The sequence below is a fragment of the Chrysemys picta genome, chromosome 10 (genome assembly GCF_011386835.1).
Source record: "Chrysemys picta bellii isolate R12L10 chromosome 10, ASM1138683v2, whole genome shotgun sequence".
NCBI classification, from domain to species: Eukaryota; Metazoa; Chordata; order Testudines; family Emydidae; genus Chrysemys; species Chrysemys picta.
The window spans coordinates 83750976-83774739 of NC_088800.1; the positions used below are offsets into that span (position 1 = coordinate 83750976).

Here is a 23764-nt window from a genome sequence, read left to right on the forward strand (position 1 = left end):
GGGAGGCGCTGATCGGCGGGGCCCACCGGCAGGCAGGAGGCGCTGGGGGGAGGGGGAGGTTTTGGTAGGGGAGCTCCTCCTCGCTCCCCCTGGCCACCTGCTGCTCGCCTCCCCATTCACCTCCTCACCCCGCCAGCCTCCTGTCTCACCTCCCTGCCTGCCTCCTCACGATGTTAGAAGCACAGGGCTCCCCAGGGCCATATATGACTAGATAGATAGACCCTCACCCTCTCCAGAGGAGTTTTCCAGAATGGAGGGTGAGGGGCAGAAAGCTAATACCAGCAGTGCAGTCCTGATTTGCTGAAGTACCAGAATGACCCCACCCCACTGGCATGCCCTTGCACGTACAGTGCGTGCGAGGCCATGTTGGATGGAGGACGCCATTTTGCTCTACAAAACCGTGTCCTCCATGTGACCACATGGAGGACACCATTTTGTTTCCGTGTAAGTACCGGGACGGTGTTCTGGCCTTACTACACCACTGGCTAATCCGCTCCCTGATTTGCTTTCTTGAGCATTTTCCACAAGGTTGTTGGGAGGACAGAGCACATCCTGCCCACGTAGCCCTCTTGCGCTTCCCAAGGCATAAACCCTGAGGCTTGCAAATGGGCACCTTGCCAGGACCAGAAGGTGGCTCCCGCTGACTCTACCCTTCCATGAAGGAGGCGTGAGATTCATGGCTGGCTTGAGAGGACATTTCCCCTCCTGACCCAAGATCTCAGAATGTAGCCGTATTAGCTTAGACTGTAATGTCTTTGAGACAGGGAGTCTTACTATGTAACCATACAGCACCTCGTGAACTGGGGCCCTGAGCCTGATTGGGAGCACTACTGGAATGCAAATAACAATAATGAGATCGGCTAATTCAGCAGAAATGTCTTTCTCCCTCACCTCTGTGGTGTGGATCTCAATTCCCTGTTCTGCACTCGTTTGGTGCACGGAACCTGTGTTAACTTTCAGCCACAAAGCGGCCAGACAAATAGAAGCAAGGATCTTCCCTTTCATTGGGGGGGTGGTAGGGGTTGAAAGCTGAGAAAATTCCAGTCCCAGCAAACCCAGCTGAGCAGCCTTTGTCTTGATGCAATCCTGCTCTTTCCGCACCACATTAATTTAAGATGCTACGAAGTGAGAAGTGTGTGTGTGGGGGTGGGAGGGGAAAGGTTGCTGTCTGAAATTTGTTTGGAGTCTTTGCAGGATAAATCCCTGTGGAATTTAATTTAAACAAGCTGACACCAATATGAATCATGCCACCATTACCTGCTTTTGAACGCTTCCTACCAAACGCTTGCACATTTCTTTCTTTCTTTCTGTATTCGAAATGACAGACTAAAAGCATCTCAAACTGTATTTAGTCCCCCCGCCCCCATCCTAACAGGGTGTAATCTTTTTTTTCTTTCTTTCTTCGATGTAATAAGAAATAACATCTGTTATAAAAATCTATGGCCAAGGGCAGCAACAGCGGATAACAACTTATCAAAATTTGGCAATTTGAAACAGTGGCTGGTTTTAAACAGAAACTGTCTCAGTGCCGGTCATGTGCTCATGGGCTGTACTAGAGTGTTGTCTCATCTGTCTACAATCTGAACAGATTAAATGTATTTAGGGAGAAAAGAGAGTGAGAGAAAAGAAAGGAGAGTGCAAGGCTCAGGAAAAGAGAGAGAAAGGGGGAAACAAAAAGAGAAGGAAATAAAAGAAAGACGTCCAGTAAAGTGATAAATGCTTTGGTTCTCATGGTGAGGACAGCACTGTATTTAAAAGATTTACATGAGTTTATGTAAAATCTCCTAAATTTTACTGAAACAAAACAACCAGGCTTTATAACATACCCAAGTCTAAGCATATTATCCAGCGTGACTGTGTCTAGACTGGTCATTGGCTTTAATAGAAGAGCTATATCTTTGAAGAGGCAGAAAAGTGGCCAGGAGTAAGCATGGAACATGGAAGATTGTAGAATTCAAAAGGACAAACATTATTTGATACCCTATTTATAGGGCACCACAGGGGGAAAGGTAAAGGTTTCAGAAAAGAAAGAAGCACTTTAATTTTACCTGGAGATTTTCCAACAATAAAATCTAATCCATCATTCTCTCTGGGTGACTGCTCTTAATGAAAATTTAGAGGCTGTGACTGAAATTTAGAATTCACAGGGGATACTATTAGGAAGATGTCTAGCAGCTACACAAAACCTGTTATATCATGGCCCTGCCAAGAAGGGGGAAAAGGTTGAGTGTGAAACGGACAGATTTTAATTTGGCACCCTGACTCCCTGGATCACCGAGGGTCCCACTTCTATAATGGATTTCTCTTCACAGCTCCCAGAGTCAAATCCATCCAATGGAGTTACAGGATTTCTTTTGTTGGGGGAAATCCTGGCTCCATTAAAGTCAATGGGAGTTTTGTCATTGATTCAATGCGTTCAGAATTTCACCCACTGTGTTTACCTATCCTCTAAACCACATTGTCTAGTTGGTCATTTCCTTTAGCTTATACAAATGGCAGGTACTGGTCAAGCAATCGGAAAAAACCCAATGGCTGGTGATAGGTGCAAAGATTTTGGAGGTTCAGTTAAGTTCAGATATGTACCCCAAAATCGGGTTAATTCTCCAGTGCTGATCTGCTGTGTTTGAACCTCCCAGGTACTCAAGATTGGATTTGAAATGTGTCAAGTTGAGATAGTGCTGGGCAGGGCCGCCGAGGGCGGGTTCGGGCCCCAGTGAAAAAAATTTTTCTGGCCCCCCAGCAAGGGCGGACCAGCTAAACAGGGCCGACGAGGGGGGGGGGAGCCAGGCCCCAGGCCCCCTTCTGGTAATTTTTACCAGCTTCCCGCCCCCTCTCGTCAGCCCTGGTGCTGGGGCACTCTACTTCTGGTCAGGGTGGAAACAGCATTTCCCTGTCATGATGGCGCATCAGTTCCAGCTACAAATAGGAAGTGCTGAGGTGCATGGAAATGAGCGTTGAGGGGGAAGTTAATTAATCAAACCCAAACACAAGCCCTGTGATTCAATTCCAGAAAGGGGTACAGGTTTGGGGGCCTGATTCAAAGTCAGTGGCCTTTGCAGTCAATGGACAGACACCCATTGACTTGACCGGGCTCTGGATCAACCCTTAGGGGGGTGGGGAGACCGTATGGGTGTGATGGTTGAGGATGGGTGATATTTTTCTGAACCGATTCTTCCAATTCCAACAGTGACCTTAGCTAGGTCTCCTCTGCTGCAAAGCATATCTGTAGATGTCACCTAGGTCTTGCACAGGTTTACAGGTTAATGGCTGAGAGCCCTATGTCTGTCTGTCAGGAAATGTGAATAGGTTCAGTTTGTTAATAAATAGCATCTTAGAGGCAGGCAAAAGTCTCCAGAGTTTGGTTCTCCGTTTCAAACACCCCTAAATATTGTGTGTGTTTGGATCCAGAGTTTTGATATAATATATAGCTATAGTATTGTTGCCCTTCTGCCTGGCATTGCCAACTGCAAGGGCCTTGGCGGGGTGTTTCCCCATTGGAAATGAAATCAGTGACATGAAGACTGGGTATATTCTGAATGTAACTTCTTTCTTTTACACTGTATACATCAGTCCTTAAAGAGAGGTGGTCACAAACGGCATGCAGGCAACCCCAGGCACTAATGGACAGTTCCCAGGAAGCAACTCTGCCCCAAGAACTGCCTCTAGTTCAAGCGATTAAGGCAGAGAGCAAATTCCCTGCTGCTTGCTACGGCTCTCCCAAAAGAACATCACAAAATTAACAACAATACAGCATTATCTTCCGAGCCTGCACAGAGCGGTTAGGCTGAGAAAAAGAACTTATGTGTAACAGAGACAGCTGTTGACTTTCATCACAATGCTATATTATATGAATTTACATAAACACCACCATTTCCCACCTCCCATGGTCCCATTCCTGCACAGAGTTCAGCTCTGGAATAGGAATGAATCGAACTGTCCGTTGTCAACCAGAATGACAACCCTGCAGGCTTTCTTCACAGGACAGGTATAGCAAAGGCAGGTTCCTCGGCATACCATACCCTGGCAGTGTGCCTCACTTCCTGATCTACAGGCACCACAATTCGGAGATAGTAGGTCGGTCTCCGTGGCCCATTCAGCACTGATATGCCAGCAATTGTTGGTAATTAGACCAATTAGTACCATTTGGTATGGTGTTTTTGCTGATGTAGGTGCTTACCTACTAAAAACTTATCTGAGATCCATCAAACTCATTTCACACAGGCCGCTGTACAGTAATAATTATTAATAGTTTATTTAAGATTGATATTGCAGTAGTGCCCCAAAAGACTCGGTCAGGATTTGGGACCCCAGTGTGCTTGGTGCTATACAAACACAAGAAATGACTTTCAGTCGACCTGGACTGGATTTGTGTGGGTGACAGAAAAGAAAGGCTGACAATCTCTCATTACTCATCCCCAGAGCCATCCATTCCCAATCATTTATTTTTTAACCAAAGCAGATCACTAGTCTGTTTGCAATATTTTCTAATGGGACAAAATAAGCCCCAAATTCAATTATTAAATACCATAACGTTAAATTATTTAAGGGCCTGGATCAACATCATGAATCAATTTAATACCAAAATCACTGCCAATTATTCAACTGAATCAAAATGCAATCCCATCACAAATGTTAAAGAACCAGCTAAATCTGTCCTAGGAAGGGCTTTAGTAATCAAAGTTCTCTTCATGCAAAAGGGGAAGAAATGTTATTGCTTAAACCAGACAATATATAGTAATGCCAGATGTGAAATATTTGACTCAGATTATTGGCAACTATCGAATGCAAAATACTAATACTACTGGATTCAAAGTTATGCCACCAAGTTTGTAATCCATGGACTGGGCTTAAGTATTCCTTTAAGTTTCTGCCTATGGATAACAGGCAATTTGGATTAGCTGCCACAGAGATAATAGCCTCATAATTCTCAACATATGAGCATAAGCACTCTGCAACATCAAAAAATAAGGCAATTTTTAATATGTAACATTTTAATGACTTATGTTTTTTAAATTATATAGCTTCACAGGACCCGCATAATTAAGCATGAGAAATGTCTGAAACCAATCTAGTTGCCCTCTGTAAAGGAGAAAGAACCCAAGCATTCTACCACCATCCTATGCAAAATGAAAACACTGAAAAGGATTCATTTTCACAGACTCGCACTCAAAAAATATAACCCACTGCCCCACTCCCCAGCTTTTCATTTTAAAAATGTCAGACATTCCTTTGCCAAGTGTCTATGTCATCTGAAAATATCTATTCACCAAGGGATGGGCTCAGACACCTAGTTTTCTGATTTATACCAATGCAATGTCTACACACACACACACACACACACACTTCTAAACCAGTCCATCATATCTTTTCTCTTTGGGGCAGGGATTCTCTTTTTTTGTATTATCTGTACAGTATGTAACTCACCACTATTGTGAGTAAGTATCATTTGACAGCCACTGTGCACGTGTGCGACTGACTAGATACCATTCATGGCAGTGGAGAATCGTGCCCTAAGCCTTTAGGCTCAGCCTGGGGAAAGGGTGGTGAGTACAGTACTGTACCACAGCTCTTGGTAGGAAGAGTGACGCAATTCATCCCTTGCGTTCCTCCTGCTCTGGTGGGGCAGAGAGGTAATCTTTTCAGTGTGCTGTTTGCTTTCCCCCTCACGCCAGGCCTGCAGACTGTGTTGGAGGTGGGTGGGGCAGAATCATGGCTCCGCCCACTCACCAACCGCTGGCTCACTGGGGAGCACTGGGCAGATGGCATTACTTTCCCACCACCATAACAACTCAGGCCAAAACATTACAGGGCCCCGGCGTGGCCTGCAACGTATGGGGAGCCCCCCCCGGCTCACTCACCAGGCCCGTGAAACTTAGCAATTTCTCCCATGAGTCTGGTCTGACTTTCAAGTCAGCACTAGGTGAGTGTCTTCCAGTCTCAGGTTTTGTCGTGAACATTTTGCACAGATGTATTTTAAAAAAAAAAACAAAAAACTACTTCTCATGGGTGGCTTAGCAAAAGTGGCAAGGATGACGGGCGAGTGGGTGTGAGGTTTGAGTCTCTTTTGTGAAGCTTTACCCTGTGTGGTTTTTGGGAAGTTTGGTCCATTGGAGAGCAAGAGAAGGTCTTTCGGGAGGAAGGGAGCACCTTTCTTGCCACTGAAAGGATCTAGAGGACCTGAACTCCACGTTTGTTTTTCTTTCTTGACAAAGGACCACAAGAGTTTGAAATGCTGAAGAGCAAGGCTGGTTTTGTTTCTGCTTTTACACTGGAAGGAATTGAGGGCTGGGGAGGGGAGATGGTAGTGAGGAAAGGGTCAAAACAAGTCCTTCTGGCTGAAGGCAAAAGAAAATGTTGGCAGAGAGAACTGTGCCATAGGAAAAACAAAGGTTGTCCTAACGGTTCATATTATTCCACAGGGGGTGTATAAAATTGTCGGACAGACTGAAGTGTCTGATACACAAAGGGGAATAAAAACTCATTAAAAGTCTAAAAGAAAACCCTATTAAAATGCCAAATATAAAATAGAGGAGACTCGATCACCCTGATGCTATAGAAACATCAGGGCTTGAATGAACCAAACGCTTCTTGCTTTTGAAAACGGAGGAAATGTGTTACATGGAGAACCAGGTGCAATGAGGGGCAGATAGAGCATCAAAGAGCACTGGTAATATTGCAAAAAGCAACAGAGGGTCCTGTGGCACCTTTGAGACTAACAGAAGTATTGGGAGCATAAGTTTTCGTGGGTAAGAACCTCACTTCTTCAGATGCAACAGGACCCTCTGTTGCTTTTTACAGATTCAGACTAACATGGCTACCCCTCTGATACTTGATAATATTGCAGGGACTTGAGAGGAGCCTGAAATGTTAAGGGGCTTTATTCCGGTTCCGGTGGGAAGGAGCATGCTAGCAGGTTTTTGAAGGCATTCCACTCTGGTTCGGATTCATCTGTTTCTTAAACCGAGAGCTCTTGGCTGCCACGTTGCTGAGGTGGGGAGCATCTTCCACATCCTCTGTCTCCTGCACTGGATGCAAGCTGGCTCACAACCCAACTGGGAGTGTGTGTGGGGAATTAGCTCTAGGTTCTCTCCTGCGATTCCCTCTGTCTGTCACTTTATTTGTCCCCTGAAAAGCCCCATGTTGGACTGAATCATTCTTACGGGGCCTAAAATACCCTGGGAAGGGTCTTTCTTCTGGTGTCTTATTTCTGGTTTATTTGATCTTGGAGGAAGGCAAGAACTTACCCATATTCTTTCAAGCATAAAAATAAAGGTTGTTTTGGTTCCAGCTAGGGTGACCAGACAGCAAGTGTGAAAAATCAGGATGGGGGTTGGGGGTAATAGGAGCCTATATAAGAAAAAGACCCAAAAATCAGGACTGTCCCTATAAAATTGGGACATCTGGTCACTCTAGTTCCAGCTGAGGTGTGACGCCACCATCTAGTACCACTCGCTACTGCAGGCAACCTGTGTTCCTAGTAATGTCACCATTGTCTTCCTCATAACTCCATCTCCTGTGTGTTCTACATCCATCCCTCATGTCTTGCCCCATTTGGATCATAAGCTCCTTGGGGCAGGAACTGTCTTTTATCCCAGCACAGTAAGGTCCTGATCCTGACTGGGGTCTGTGCATAGTACTGTAATACTAATTATAAACAACAATAAATATGGATGAGAGACTGAGTCAGTTCTTATTTTATCCACAGTCTCTAGAACTGGCTACCTCCGAATAACCCAAACAGTAAACTCTTACTTGACCTACGCAATCATATTGTAACAAATAGATGGCCACTTTTCACTGCATGGCAACAGAGACTCCTGCTCCAGATGCACAACCCCTTACCACTTCTCCATTAGCGGTCAGCGGTATGGGGCCTATGCCACACAACTGAGCAATTCTGATTCCATCCACTAAATTCTGATTCCATCCACCCGGCCAGGTCATTACAATACATTCTAAGGGACTTTGAAGGGTTAAAAGGGAGACAATCTCAACTACATTACCATGGAAAGTTTGCCTTTGACAGATGCAATCAAACATACAGAGAAGCTGGAAATGGATACAAAACAGGGCCACCCTTTTTTCCAAAACTCCAGCATGAGAATCTCTTCGAAAACTGAAAAGCAATAAAAACCAGTCAGCAGCACTGCCGTCCTAGGCTGGGACCTTCTGTATCAGCTAGCCCACAAGTCTGTGTTCCTGGAAAGATCTACGGCTCCTCGTCTGGGTTCAGCGGACTGTTGGATTAACACTTGCCCATGTGGAATTGTAGGTTTCAGTCCTCAGAGCCCTTTCCAGTCAATTGATCTACCTTGAGCTTTTCATCAGGTACAAATGGGCCTTCGACTTTCAACGGAATGGAGCAGCAGTAAATATAAATGGGACATGAATACTTTTTCGAATGGACATTTTAATGGTCTGTTCGCTGCTACTGCGGTCAGAGAGGCATTCCATTTCTACTTCATAAGTCGGTGGATTGAAACCAGTTCCTCCGACTCCTGGGTACTTCGTTCCCACGTATCTAACGGCTCCAGCATCTCCAGCGCATGCCACGTCAGGCTGCCCCACGATGGTCTATTGCAGACCCCTTGTGTCTCAGTGTAACTCGTGGATGGGGTTGCTTAAGTGTTCCTGCTTGAGACACGACAGCTCAGTTGTGTGGCTTGGCCCCATCTGTATAAAATAAACAAAGAGAACGTCAGACTCTCTTCGAGAATTGACTCATGCTCACGTATGCTGAAATAGTACATTATTAATGCATGACATGCAAGCGTGTACATTTTTCTTGAGCTATCCCACCTTTCACACCAAGCCGCTCAACCTTGGCTATTTCCCACTTCTTTATTTTGGGGATGCCCTCTTCTTTATTCCCAGGACTTCCAGCTCTTTTCAGTGGGAAGCTATGACACACAGTACACCAGGTATCTAAGCAGTGAGTCTATGCATTCTGTCTCGCCCCAGCAGTCTGAAGGGCCAAGCCCCAACTTCCAGTGCACGACAGGAGTCAGTGGCACATGCCCAGCACAGTAGACTAAGTTCTGAAGCAGCAATGGTGATGTAGTCCCCTGAACTTTTCCTAGTAAAGCTCCAACTAGCTAAAAAGTGAGCAGAAATTCATCACTTGTATTGCCAGGCACGTCCCCAGACATTTCCAGCACAGTGCAAGCTATGGTTCGGTTGATGCTGGCCAATCACATGTATGAAACTGAATGTTGCACTGTAAAATTTAGAACTGTGGTCCATCGTGAATAACACCCACCTTAGCTAGAGTGACAGTACTATGGATAATAATAATATTTTGCACTTGTACAGAACCTTTCATGAAAAGTCTTCAAGGCACTTTGCAAACACTAATTACACCATATGAAGCATGGAGAATAACAACTGCCATTGCTCTGTGGGAGAGAGGAGACAGGACTGGTTGTGATGAACATAAAGGGAGTTCCTCACTGAGGCTGCTGGACGCAGACAGGAAGCTTCCCTTCTCTGCAGCTCTCATTCCCAGATGGAGCTACTGGGGCTTCAGCCACTTACTCTGACTTTCCAGTTCTCTCCAGATTCCTGGCCTGCCCCCAACTCCTGGCTGTCACGGTGGTTGGCTCTGGTGGTTGACTCTGCCGCCTCCTTATAGCACGCAATTTAATGCCTCTCTGATCTCAGATCCTCTCCTCCTCCAATCAGACACTCAGAAGAGTCTTGGGGAGGAGTCTAGCACCAGGAGTGCTGAGTGATGGGTTGGGGAAGGAGAGCAGGTGCTTCTCTAATTGTTCAGAAGAGCTCAGTCTGTGTGTGAAGTACTGAGGAGGAGGGTGAACAAGAGGAGATTATGGGAGTGAGCAGAAGATGTGTGTAGGGAGGGAGAGAAGTCATGGATGGATGTCTTGGGGGATTGAGAACAGATATGGGTGAGGTGTCAGGGGAGGAAGAACTGATGGGAGGGAGTGTTTGGAGGGAACAGAATTATTGTGCATGGTATCTGGGGGCACGGAGGGAGAAAACTGATGGAGGAGTGCTGGCGGACAGAATTGATGGAATGGTGATGTCACGTGGGACTGAGAATTGAGGCGGAATGGGGTAGGGCAGAGGTTCTCAACCAGGGGTACTCATATCCCTAGGGATACACAAAGGCCTTCCAGGGAGTACATCAACTCATCTAGATATTTGCCTAGTTTTACAACAGGCTACATAAAATGCACTAGCGAAGTCAGTACAAACTAAAATTTCATACAGATGAGGACTTGTTTATACTGCTCTATATACTATACACTGAAATGTAAGTATATTATTTATATTCCAATTGATTAATTTTTATAATGATATGGTAAAATAGTTAGAAGGTTTTCCTAATATCTAACCTAAATCTCCCTTGCTGCAGTTTATGCCCATTACTCCTTGTAATTGGACACAGTACTCCAGCTGAGGCCTCACCAGTGTCAAGTAGAGCGGGACAATTACCTCCTGTGCCACACGTACAACATTCCTGGTAATTCACCTCAGAATATTAGCCTTTTTTTGCAACTGCATCACATTGTTGACTCTCATTCAATTTTGATCTACTATACCTCCCAGATGCTTTTCAGTGCTACCACCTGGCTAGTTATTTCTCGTTGTGCATTTGATTTTTCCTTCCTAAGTGTAGTATTTGGCACTTATCTTTATTGAGTTTCATCTTATTGCTTTCAGACCAATTCTCCAACTTGTCAAGGTCATTTTGAATTCTAATCCTGTATATGTAAAATATGTATGCAAACTTGCAGATAAATTCCTCTACATTTACAAATACAAAGCCTGGCATGGAGCAATGGGATAGCATGAATGCAGTCTGCGTAAAATTCAATCAACTTCTTTTACCCCCACAAAACTAAAAGTATAAACAGAACATCCGCCCTCCATTTTATGGGTGAGAAAACTCCAACGTAGATGTGTTTCAGATGAGATGGAACATTGAAGTCCTGACCATTTCTGGCCATTACACGATTCCATGGCACTTTTCCCAAGAGTTGCAGTCTTAGCCTTGGTGTTCTGGCCAGAACTCTAGTTCTGCTCATATTAATTCCCTCTGCAGTGTCAATCCTTCATTTCTTGCCCTAAATTTCTATGTAGTGTTACTGTCTGCTGTTAAAGTGCTGCTATGTTACAGAGGTGGCACCATTTCACTGGTGGATGAAATATCTATCCAAAAAGTGCTCCACACCTCTGAAATCAGGCTACTTAGTTAAGTGTCAGAATATGCCTAATTTTAGGCACCCAAGATTGAAACAATGTACTAAAGATATAAAGACATTAAATGTATCCAATCCTATTAGTAATAGAATAGTGATCATTCTCATGAAAACTTTTTTCTAATACATAGTAAAAGCTTTAGAGAACATACTACACTATATTTGCATCATTTGAGTAAAACACCAGTCATATTATTAGTTGTGTTTCTCCCCGCATAGCTTCTAATAGTAACAATACCAGAATTGTTCTTCATTGTTATGATGTTTCTGGTAAAATCAAAATAGTCCCTAGATTTTCCTTGGGTTATTAACTAATTGCTGGTAATCATTAATTTCTCGGGAATTAGTTCTCAAATCCTCCCCAACCAGATGGTATACTTTCACACATCCTGCTCGTTTTTAAGCCCAAATAATACATTGCATTCCTAATCCTGGAAATTAGAAGATTGTTTATTAAGAATATCCTGTTTTATGCATAATCCTTCGACATTTATATTCCCTTAGAAGGACCTGAGAATATGTGGCAGTTGAGTTTCAATAGCTTCCTAGGTGCCAGGTTAATAATCGGAAGTTGTGGCACTCTCTCTCTATGGCTTTTTCATGCTCTGAAAACTGTTTCACTGCACAACTTGGCCAAGCTCCTAGAGAAAGAAACTGTCAGTTTTAAAGCTCAGCAAAGAGCTAAAGTACCATCTAGTGTTAGCAAGGTGGTTGTGAAGTGTGATGGATATTGTTTTGATTATGCGAGTTGACTTTGTCCCTATTGCCTGATCGATTTCTAATGGAGAAGAGTGTGTTGTGATTAGCTCATTTTGCCACAATGGTTATTAAGCATAATGAAATACTCTGTAACCACATTTGTTTGTGACACTTTAAAAAGAAGAGTATGGCAATATAAAATATTCCACTCACTGGCTAAATTCTGCTGCTTTACACCCACACACAACTATAGTGGGGAAGAACAATTCCCTGAACTGTAGGAATCACTGGGCGAAATGTTATAGGCCCTGTCATGGAGGAGGTCATAGTAGACAAGTGTTTCTCAACAACAAGGTTGCAACTCCTTGTGGAAGGCAAGCAGGAGGGTGGTGGTTCCAGAAGGTGTTAAAATTGTAATTACAATCTAAAGCAAAGAAAATCTTTGTGACACTCTACACCCCAGGGGAGTGCCCTGTAACCTCCATATTCATCATTGTCTATAATTGTGACACCTCACATGGCATGCTTTATATGAAATATTGTGGAAAAGGTTATGATCTGCTGAAACCCACTGTTCCATCTAAATATGTATATCATTAATGCATATGAAGTTATGAGAACTGTGCTGTATGGTTGTCACTAAAATATGCTGTGGGTTTGGGAAGCGCCCAGATACTAGCTTTGCAAAGACAATAACCAACTCAGGGACGGGTGTCAAACAACCATCAACAGCCATTGTCCAGCAAGGGAGCTACAATGCAATGACTCACCTGCTGAAGGCCACACCAGAAGCATTGCTCAACCTTGCCTGGTGACTCAGCAATGCCCCCAGACATGCCTGGATTTATATTCTCCAAGCACATGGACTAAGGCCTTGGCTACACTCGCGGATTCACAGCTGCCACGGCAGCGCTATGAAGCACGAGTGTAGTCGCGCCGCCAGCGCTGTGAGAGCTCTCTCGCAGTGCTGCAAGTACTCCACCTCTCCGAGGGGAATAGCTTGCAGCGCTGTGAGAGAGCGTGCAGCGCTGCAGGCTCTGATTACACTGGCGCTTTACAGCGCTGCACTCGCTGCGCTCAGGGGTGTGTGTTTTTTTCACACCCCTGAGCGCAGCAAGTGCAGCGCTGCGAATTGCCAGTGTAGCCAAGGCCTAAGAGTATACAGTGGCTCCATGCTTGGCCTTTTCTCCTCCCCGCATTTAAACTGCAAGCAACTTGCCACTTACAATAAGTGGATTTGGGGTTGTTTTTTTAAAATTGCTCTTAATGTGTTATAAGTAGCGTGTTGCAGGGTTTGGGGGGGGGCTTCTTCCACTTTTTGTTTTTTTGTTTTTCATCCTCACTCAATCTCTGCTTTGCACATGCACAGAGTTCTAGGGGGAGCTTAAAAAGACTTTAAAAAACCTTCCTTGATCTGTGTTTATAAACAGCGTGATTAACAGGTGATTAAGATAAGACAGGGCTGTTAGAATGTTTCCTAAAGATAAATGGTCTGAACCTGCAAAAAGTGAGTAACCTAAATGATAGAAAGTAGACGCCCCCCTCCTTCCCCCCGGGTTACGCAAACCCGACTTACGCAAATCCGCACTTACGGAAAAAGTTACATAAGCTAGAAATAGGAGAGGGGTTTTTTGTTTGTTTTTTTTTGCGTAAAGGTCAGGTATATGTTTTCAACTTACGCAAAATTCGAGTTACGCAAGGCTCTGGGCTGGGGATGAGGGGTTTGGAGGGCAGGAGGGGGCTGGGGTGGGGATGAGGAGTTTGGGGTGTGGGGGGATGCTGGGGGTGAGGGGTCTGGAGGGCAGGAGGGGGCTCTGGCTGGGGCAGGGGAGTGGGGGGGCTCTGGGCTGGGGAGTATGGGGGCTCCAGGCTGAGGGGTTTGGGGTGTAGGGGGGTGAGGAGTTTGGAGGGCAGAAGGGGGCTCTGGCTGGGGCAGGGGAGTGGGGGGGGGCTCTGGGCTGAGGAGTATGGGGGCTCTGGCTGGGGATGAGGGGTTTGGGGTGTAGGGGGGGCTCTGGGCTGGGGGTGAGGGGTCTGCAGGGCAGGAGGGGGCTCTGGCTGGGGCAGGGCTATGAGGAGTGGGGGGGGGTGAGGTCTCTGGGGTGGGACCCAGGTCCAGCGGCTGTCCCTGCCCCCTACAGCCCGGCGCCTCTAAGCCTGCAGGGCCCAGCACCCGCAATGCCCCGCCTCGCTCGCACCCCCCCGTCTGGCTCAGATGGAACCTTCCGCAAGCGGCGCCAGGAGCCAATATGGCCACCGCGGCGCCCGTCACGTGACCGCGTAGCGGCTCCGTTAAGTCCTGGCGGAAGCGCCGCTGCCACCGCCCCGTCCCGGGGCCTCCGCGCGGGGTCGCGGCTCCGGAAGTCCTGCCTGGTGCATCAGCCGCGAGACTTGAAAGCGACGGCGGCCGCTGTAGGCGGCAGAAGGGCAGTGGCGGGGTGGGCGCTGTGTGAGGGGGCCGGCGAGGGTGCGCGGGGGTTGGGGGAGGTTTGTGGGGTGGGGCGGGGTGGGGGGGCAGTGACAGTGGGGGGGCTGGAGGGAGGTCTGGGGAACAACGAGGGTGGGAGAGAGTGGGGGGGTCTGGGAGAAAGGGGGGGGTCGGGGACAGTGGGGGGGAGACTGGGAGGTCAGGGACAGTGGGGAGAGAGAGTGGAGGGGATTGGGGACAGTGGGGGGAGGTCTGGGGTCAGGGACAGTGGGGAGAGAGATTGGAGGGGATTGGGGACAGTGGGGGGAAGTCTGGGGGAGGTCTGGGGGTCAGGGACAGTGGGGAGAGAGATTGGAGGGGATTGGGGACAGTGGGGGGGAGGTCTGGGGGACAACAAGGGTGGAAGAGAGTGGGGGGAGGTCTGGGGGATGGGGAGAGGGGGGGGAGGTCTGGGGGATGGGGAGGTCTGGGGGTCGGGGACAGTGGGGGGAGAAGGGAATGGTCTCTTCAGCCCATTTCTAGTTTTCCTGGTCTAGTTCTGCAGGAACAGTTTAAATCACGAGTCAGAAGTCCAAATATTTTTTTAAAAGACTTTCTAGTTACTTTCATGTGGGGCTTTCGGTGTTGTGGGTGGTGTTTGTATAAGGTTTTCTGAGCTGCGAGCCAAAGCATCTGTGGGATTTAAAGGCTCCTAGGATGAGCAGGGTGGCCTAGGTGATAGAGTATTGCACTGAGACTCCGGAAACCTGAGTTTTATTCCTAGCTGTGCCACTGGCCTGCTGGGCAACTTTGAACACATCACGTCCCCTCTATGAGCCTTATTTTCCCCCTTTGTAAAATGGGGATAATGACACTGACCTGTTTTGTAAAGCACTTTGAAGTCATTTGATGAAAAGCTCTATACTAAGAGCAATGTATTGTAGCAAAGTTTATTTCTCTCCTCTAGTCCCAAATTGTTTTCTCTTTTTGAGATTAGGTATCATGGGCCCAGAACAAGGAGGTGCGCAGGAGGAAAGTGTGATCCTGATAAGTGATGATGAAGCTGAGAGTCCTCTCGGGAACTCAGTCCTGTTAGTTGAACCATTGCGTAAGTGTTGTGCTTTTGCCTTGTGTAAGTCTCTGCAAAGAGACTTTTTTTTTAGTTCAGATTTGTTTTAAGTATTACTATTGCTCTTGAGTCTCCCTGCCAGTGTTTGTAGTTCTAAAATAATCAAAATGTGAGGGTGTTTCCTCTGTCTTGTTGCAGTGTATAACCACCACAAAAACAAAAAAGAAAATTGACTAACCAGGGGCAGCAATAAAACAGGGTACAAACAAAATGTTTGTAAATGCACTTACTAAACAAACTGGAAAAATAAGCATTTCCTTTCTCTGTTATGGCAATATTTGCTGTAGCGAGTTACAAAAGCAGGTACGAAATACGCATATAAAACTCATCCTTTTTCTTTTCTTTTTTTTTAAGTGGACCGTGTCTCTCTTAAATTGGTGTCTATTATATTAAATTCCTTTAAAGGGCAAAGTAAAGGAAACTTAAGGAAAGTTGTTTTAAGTGGTTTTGTTAACTGTTTCCCCAGAATCTAAATTTTCATCAGAAAAAGTAGAGTCTTCTCTCTCCCCGGGGGGGGAGAGAACGTATCCTTGAGTAGTTATTGGTGGTTTTTTTGTTTGTTGGTGTATGGTGGGTTTTTTGTTTGTTTTTTGTTTTTGTTTTGAAGTCTCCTACTAAATAGCGATAACTCGTCTCTCCTTTACCATTCAACGTAGTGAGTCCTATTGGCATGAAACTAGAAATGGAAATGGCATGTTAGGTCATCTGGTCCCTCTCCCCGTGGAAAGTGACCTAAGTCAGACAAATATAAAATAAATTGTAGTCATCTTTTGCCATTTAATGATCCTTCATTTTGTTCAGTTTAAAATGCGGGGAAGTAGTTGAAATGCAGGAAATCTTCATCGGGCTTTAGCAGCAGATACCGTAATAACGTAATAGGTGAACAAACTGGGGAGGAGAATCAGGAGGGTCACTAATACAAGGACAAGCTGTGTGATATTAGTGCTTATGCTGCTAGAAAATGAGATCTTTTTCAAAAACAGAGAGAAAGCACAAGGTTCTCCTAGTATTTCACATCTTTTAAAAACATTCAACGTAAGATCTCCAGAAATGTTAACTTTTTTTAAAGCACAAAGTAGTTTTAAGTTGTTAACAAGTTTCTTTAAATGCGGCTGGTGTGTGGTATCAAAGTACCAGTAGGATTTCCAATGCCTGTCCTGTATCGATGTGAATAACCCCTTTAATTTCTGTTGTGGTAGTGCCAGTCATAGACCAGCACCCGATTGAGCTCAAACTTTGTTCAAACACTGAACAAAGACAGTCTTTGCCCCACCATGCTTAATGAATAAAAGCCAATAGCTAGTTTGGGTTTTTACTAAATCTGAAATCATTTTACTCTGAAATAAACCACAATGTATTTCCCTTTTTACAGAAAAACCTATTCTGGAAGACAAGAAAGCTGAAGAGATTGTGGATGAGGAATGTGAACTAGTAGTAACTTTCTGTAAACAAGGGAAAGTGATGCCTCATGCAAGATATGACTGTATGACACACCCATTTGAGTATGTTCAGTAGCATAGTGGATACTATGGGTTTCCTCTTTTATAGGGAGTAATACCAGATCTTTTATTATTGATATTTTGTGTGCATTTATTTAATTTGTACTAAATTTCAATAGAGGAGTCTGAAAAAGCCCCATATCAGTGACCTCTTTTTTTTTTTTTTATGGCTAGAAAATTTAAATCATATAATTGCAATCAGGGCACAAAGCAAGGTCTCAACTTTCCTGCTGGGCCACATGCTATTCTAAAATACCGTGGGTTTTTTTTTTTGTTTTTATTAGTGCTTTAGTGCTATATATTAAGTTTCACCGGTGTAAGTTTATTAGCTGATTGTGTTAAATAATTGTGGCAGGATTTTAATAATCAGAAAAACTGTCATGAAGTAGAAGAGGAACAGAACAGTTACTTAGTGTATACTATAAATAGTGTTCTGCTCTATCAACCTACAGGCGAACAGAGTGTGAAACACGTTCACCCCTTGAGAACAATGCCAATATCTGTCATCAGTGCTACTGCTACATTTGTGATAAACTAGCTTCTGAGGTAAGGAAGGACTTGAGGTGTAGTTATGAAACACAGCCTTGAGTTGTCCAAAGTCAACTGTATAATAGGAACCATAAGAACGGTCATACTGGGTCAGACCAAAGGTCCATCAAGCCCAGTATCCTGTCCTCTTATACAGGATCTAATTAAAACAATAAATAATATAACATTGAGTATTTTAACATAGTTTCCTAAACATCAATAATTCTCTCTTCGAATTGCCACTAAAACAACTTACTGGAAGCAATTTCTGTAAATTTATGAGGGCCAGATTCTCAGTTGGTGTAGCTCTTGTTTGCTTCGGACACAATGATGGTGGCTTGCATTGTGGCTTCTGTGGAAGTAACTTCTGATTCCTCTCCCCCCCCACCCCCCCGGATTAGCTTGATATCAGAAGTATTCAGATTTCTCCACTTTTTGTTGCAGACAGGTTTAAAAAAAAGGCTAAAATTTTAAAAATGTGTAATTCATCAAAATATTCCAGCTCTTTACCAAGATTTTAGGGAAGTTTTGAACATGGAGCCAAGTGTTCTATAGAAAATGGTTCATTAGCTCAAAAGTGGCCTAAAATATTTTCAGGGTTTTTCCCCCTTCTTCTTCCTCCCCCCACCCCCCCCCACCCCACCCCACCCTCCCCCTTCACTAAACTTTTTGGGTTTAAACTATATGCCTTTCATCCAGGGATAACAGTGCTTTACAGGTACCAAATAATTAAGCCTCACAACATTCCTGTGAGTTAGTTACACAAGTATAAAGGCTTAATCTTTCTAAGATCCAGTTCTCACTCTTTCTAGATCAGTCTGCTTTTCATGTAATTCCTCTCCTGTAATAGTATTTCCAGTTGTTGATTGAAATCCACGCTCCAGTATCTTAAATTTGGATTTTGAGTACACTGGGAATGATCAACTGAAAGAAACGTATTAAAGAGTAAATAGAACTGAAATCTCCATGCTCACAACCAGTCAGACCTTGGCTGTTTTATATTCTTTAGTCTAGGTCTGGTAATGTGTGAGAAGAAGTACTACTTTGTAATTTTGACATAGTAGATTTATCAAGGAGGTTTATAGTGTAGATTATGCCTTTCCAGGCACAGGTATATTACTGTACAGTTTGTAAAATCAACTAACGTTTGCATATGAATATGCAGTAGCTCAGTATAAAAGATACCTAGCAATACGAATGCAATGTTGACCTCTCTGAGCAAGGGATCGTAACTAATTTTTGTTTTGGTTAACTTGAATGCAATTTTTCCTCTTCCTTTCCCCCCTTCCCCTCATAAAACAGTGCCAAAACTGGACAGCCCCGTCTCACTGTCACTGCAATGCACATAACAAAAGCACATTCTGGAAAGACCAGCGTGGTTTGGCCTTGGCTGGTGTTCTTGTGATGTTCAACTTGGAGCTCACAGATATAGATTCAGACCTTCGACAGGGTGGTAAGCATTATGCTTTTGTGCTGTCCCAGAATCAGCGAGGTTTATTGTATAATATATAGGACTTTTTATGGGCATAACACTCTAGAAGAAAGCTTATTTCAACACTCTTTCCTCCTCAATCCCCCAGGAAACCTTCTGATAGAATTTGTCCATGAACTTTCAGTGGAATATAACAAATATCTGGTTGGTGAGAGAGTGTCTCCCAATTCACATGAATGTTTCTGTCACCCAAAACGGGGACCTGGGCAATGTAATATCTGCAGACAGCGCCATGTGGAGCTTATATACAGGTAACTGATGAGAGGTTCAGTGAATTTCCAAGGAATGTTTTTTAATTCACAGGGATTTGCTTTCCAGTACAGTTAGACTCATGACAACCTAAGGTTAATAACTAAACCGTGCCATAGAAAACTCGCTTCTTTTTCCCCTTCCCCAGTTAGGCCAGACCAGGATCCATAAATAAACCCTAAACTTTAGCGTCTGTCCTTGTGTGACCAAAGATTTAACAGTTTTTCCTCACTGTTTAGTTTTAAACTTCCATGAATTATAAATTCGGCTTCCTGACTAGATTTTTTTTTTTTTTTTTTCCCTGGGGTGGAGGGTCCAATTTCAATCCCAATACATTCCTTTTAAATGTTGCGGTTTACTTTAAACAACTTGTGTCTTTCACTTGAAAGCATCTGAAGTATCGTGACCAGTCCATTTAAATGCTAACTATAGTATTTTGTGCAAATGCTTTTCCTGCTGGCACACCAATTCAGAGCAGACCTACTTCACTGGAAGGACTTTTCATTCTCCTAGGTATTCTGGTGTTTTTGCACTGGTAACAACATTTCTAAATCAGGCAGAAAAAGAGAACCCTAAAGCTGCTGCGGTCATGCTCCTGGGAGCAGCCAAAGAAATAGCACTTCATAAGGACCCTGCTCAGTAAGTATTCCAGTTCACCAGCTAATCCCCAAGCCCCTTGGCCACAGTTGTGGCTGTTCGCCCCAGATGATTTATAACTGAATCATGGCAGAGCTTAAAATAATTTTAAATCAAAACGGGAGAGAGGTTGGAAATCCCAAACAAAGGGGGAGGATGGTCTAACAGTTAATTGGATTGCAACTTCTACTATCTGGACTTCTTTTATGAGCTTGGGCCAGTCACTCTCTTTCTCGGTTTCAGTTCCCTATCTTTAAAATGAGTAATAATTTTCCATCTCTGTTTTGTGTGTTGAGCTTGTAAACCCCTGCCTTAGAGAGCTATCTCTTGTTCTATATTTGTACAGTGTCTAGCACAATAGATGCCCTCACTTTAGTCAGGGCTTTAAGCGCTATTGTAATACAGATAATATTAATTGTAGAAGGTACTCAGTGCATTGGGTACGTTATAACGCTGCAAATACTTTGGAATATTTTTCTAATAAAGTTCAATGGGGTAGATGTCATCTGTTTATGTAACTGGTTTCTCTTGTCAATTTGATTGCTTTAAAACCAGTCCTAGGAAGAATATGTAAGCACTAAACTAATGCATTTGTGTTAGGAACTTGCAAAATCTTGGTGTCTCTGCATCTTTGAGGACGGCTGTACCTTGTCTAATGGAAAGGTAAGACTTTGCTTAGTATGGTGTGAGATTCATTGTCAATGGGATGGTGGTTGGCTGCAAAGTTTCTATAGTTGTGTTACAAAGTACATTAACACGTCAGATCCTCAAAGGCCAGCTTCAGTTACTGAAGGGTTTAAAATAGCTTTGGTGCTTGAAATCTAAATTTCCTGATCTAGAATTCCTTAAAGGTGAATTGTATAGCTCTAACACTAAGTACTACTAACTGTATCCATAATGTTACACAATTGTATTATATAAACCAGGATAGATCAGTAGAAAAGGTTAGTTAAAACTTACCACTCTACTAAATTTCTTCCGAAGCCTGAGGAATGGGGACATGTAACACACACTTCTTTGCTTAACTCAATTCTTACTTTAGCTTTGCAGTTTACTTTTAACAGTAAATCCACCAGCCACAAAGCTAAGAACTGATTTTTGGGAAGACTTAAATCTTTTCCCTCCCACTGTTTCCCTAATTTAAACCAATGGCCAGGTATAGCCTACATCTGTCCTCATTTTAAATGACTGCTTTTTACATTAGGGAAATAATTCTTTACAAAGTTAATGCCATATCACTTAGATTGTATACTTTATGTGACAGGGACCATCGTCTTGTTCTGTGTTTGTACAGCACCTAGCGCAAGGGAGTCCTGGTTATGACTTGGGCTTCAAGAGAATAAAAACATGATCCTGAAGGAACATGAAATAGGATTTTTTTTATTTTTTTATTTTTTGCCCTCCAGTTTTCCTTGATTTGTTTAGGAGCTCCCATTTAAGACAGAAACCGTGAAATCAAGCGCGTTTTCACCACCACTCTTGCAATATCAATGGTTCATGTCAGAATTGACTTCCTACTTGCTGCTACGTACCTATTTAAAAACAAAGTGTTTTGTAATGGCATTTGAAGTTACTTATTTAAAAGGACAGTGTAGTTTAAAATATTTTACTTTAAAATAAAGAATCTCAAATTTAAATTTTAAATCAAAAAATTTTTTGTTACCACTCCTATTCTGTTTTTGTTTTTTGAATTTTGACTACAAATGATCTATCTAGTTTGGTACACACTGGCATGATGCTGTAGGGTTTATGTTGCAAATAGTGTGTGAGGCTCTTTGATTTAAAAACCCCCCACAATAAATACTTGAATTTTAAAAACCAAAGACTTACACTGGTTGTAAGTGTGATGGTGGTTCTCCCCACCCCCTGTGTGCCACCTGGAACTGGGGTACCACTGAGACGTCTGACTCACCAGCCTGGGCTCCCTCTCAGCACTGCGCTGCTGTGATAAGCGATAGACCGCTCCCGGTCCTGCATTTCCACCAGCATTCACACAGGCAAATCATAACTTTTCCAATGACCCCTCACGTGGCTCATCTTGTACAAATTGCATCATAATTCCGTCATAATCATTTCATAACCATACCCCCATGATGAATATAGGGTGTAGTGTCACAGTAAATCTTGTAAAATTGTTTTTATACAAAATCTAAATTTTAATCCAAAGTATCCATTCGAATTTTTTTATAAAACACTATAGACTTGTTCCTAATCAGAAAAGGAAACTGACCTAGTGAACAATTCAGCTGGCTTCAAAAGATTTTACTCGCATCACTGACTTTTAAAACTAGTTTATTTTTGTAAATGCAGGATTACAACACAACTTCAGAGGATGCTCGTGCTGTGTGACTTTCCAAAAGTTTTATATGAAAAGTTCATTAGTTTTTTCCAGACTATCTCACTTCCGTGTCACTGCTATGCCTTCTCAAATAGGTATGTCCTTTGCTTCTATTGGCTAAATGTTATTACTCGGTGGACTTAAATGTACTCAAGTGTGAAAGGGAGTATTTACATGTTATATCCATTGGGATTTCTAATGTGTTGCTACAACAGACTGTGGACAACAACCTGAACTCTTGAAATCTGTCCAGAGACTAAGCCTGGCGTGTGGTTTAATAGAAACTAGTTATAGTGTCCTACTAAATATTCCTTTTACTGGTAGTCTGGGAAATGGAAGCTTAAAACAGCAGGGCTGCATCAGGCTTACTTTTATTTGCCTTTAGAAATCACTACAGGAAATGTTCAGAAGCTGTTTGTAATAGTGACCGTAAGCATTCATTATGATAGCTCATATCTCCATAAGACACACATTGTCAAAACATTGGCTAATATTCTGGTACGTCCAAACAAAATTACTGAAATTCCTTGGAAAAAGCTACATGGTGTCATGCTTGTGTGGTTTGTGGACATTTAAATTAGAACTGTCAGCGCTCGGGTGGCAAACAACCATTTTTAGATGCAATGGTTATGTGGTCTAGGTTCTAAGATGTTTTTAGTTTAGCAAACTCAAGATTTACTGCGTCAAATATATTGTGAGCATTATGATGACTTAGCAAGAAGGATTAGTCTGTCATGATCAATACAATCTCTGTAGCAACCCAATCGTATGACACAAATATCTATTCCAACACCATTTTCTTCTAACGAATAATTGTCCTGAATACTGGGGATGTAGTGCACCAAGGTCTGCTAGTAACTAGCTTAGTTGGTGCTAGTTTCATTCTGCTGCCATGACTAACGTGGGGTCCATCAAGTTAATTTTCTGAAATGAGTCATAACCTTTAGAAATACTGTAGCAGTCCACGTTGCACCAAACCTTAACACTTAAAAAAATTGTGGTATTGCAGTGATATGGGTGTCTCCTTGCTCTGTTTTGTGAATTCTTATAGTACCGTGCAATAGTTTTTAGAAAAATATTCTTTAACTTTAATTTTCAGCCTAAATGTGGTGCCATGGGATCATGGATTACTGACAACTGTCTTAAAAGGCCAGAACATCACTGGTCAAAGAACACAGAAAGGAAAGAAAGTATTTCTGTGGGAAGTACTTCCTGTCATACAGGCTCGAGTAGAAAAAATGGAAAACCAGGGACAGTAAGTTCTTATCCATCTTTTGAGGACTTGCATTCTGCATCATATCCGCTTTATAGAGCATGGTGTCTTTCAAACACCTAACATTGCTGCGGGGTGGGTGGGGTGGGGGTGTGTGTTTTTAAAAAAAAAAAATATATATATATATATATATATATATATATATATATATATATATATATATGACGACTGACAACGTGTAATGAATGTTTTTCCTTCATGCTTTATAAAGACCATCCAAAGGTGCTTCTGACACCCTTATTGGTCTTAAAATGCACAATTCACAAAGAAGCTTCCTTCTTCTCTTCTCTGC

At 43.3% G+C, this 23764-nt stretch overlaps 1 protein-coding gene across 7 annotated transcripts in view; it reads left to right on the forward strand.

Moving 5' to 3' along the window:
* Positions 1-23764, forward strand: part of LOC101943176 (uncharacterized) — a 73068-nt gene that overhangs the window by 31054 nt on the left and 18250 nt on the right. For 5 of the 7 annotated variants that reach the window (XR_010591220.1, XR_010591217.1, XR_010591219.1 and 2 more), the window contains exons 1-10: positions 14161-14359; positions 15326-15436; positions 16830-16959; positions 17409-17502; positions 18787-18937; positions 19065-19227; positions 19739-19864; positions 20462-20524; positions 22172-22294; positions 23299-23454. Coding sequence is in view for 3 of the 7 variants with exons in the window: in XM_065560230.1 (XP_065416302.1) it covers positions 15331-15436; positions 16830-16959; positions 17409-17502; positions 18787-18937; positions 19065-19227; positions 19739-19864; positions 20462-20524; positions 22172-22294; positions 23299-23454 (1112 nt within the window). In the remaining 4 variants the exon portion in view is untranslated. Of the gene's footprint in view, positions 1-14134; positions 14360-15325; positions 15437-16829; positions 16960-17408; positions 17503-18786; positions 18938-19064; positions 19228-19738; positions 19865-20461; positions 20525-22171; positions 22295-23298; positions 23455-23764 lie in introns of those variants that run through there. The other 2 variants (XM_065560229.1, XM_042853063.2) reach the window with 2 other exon arrangements.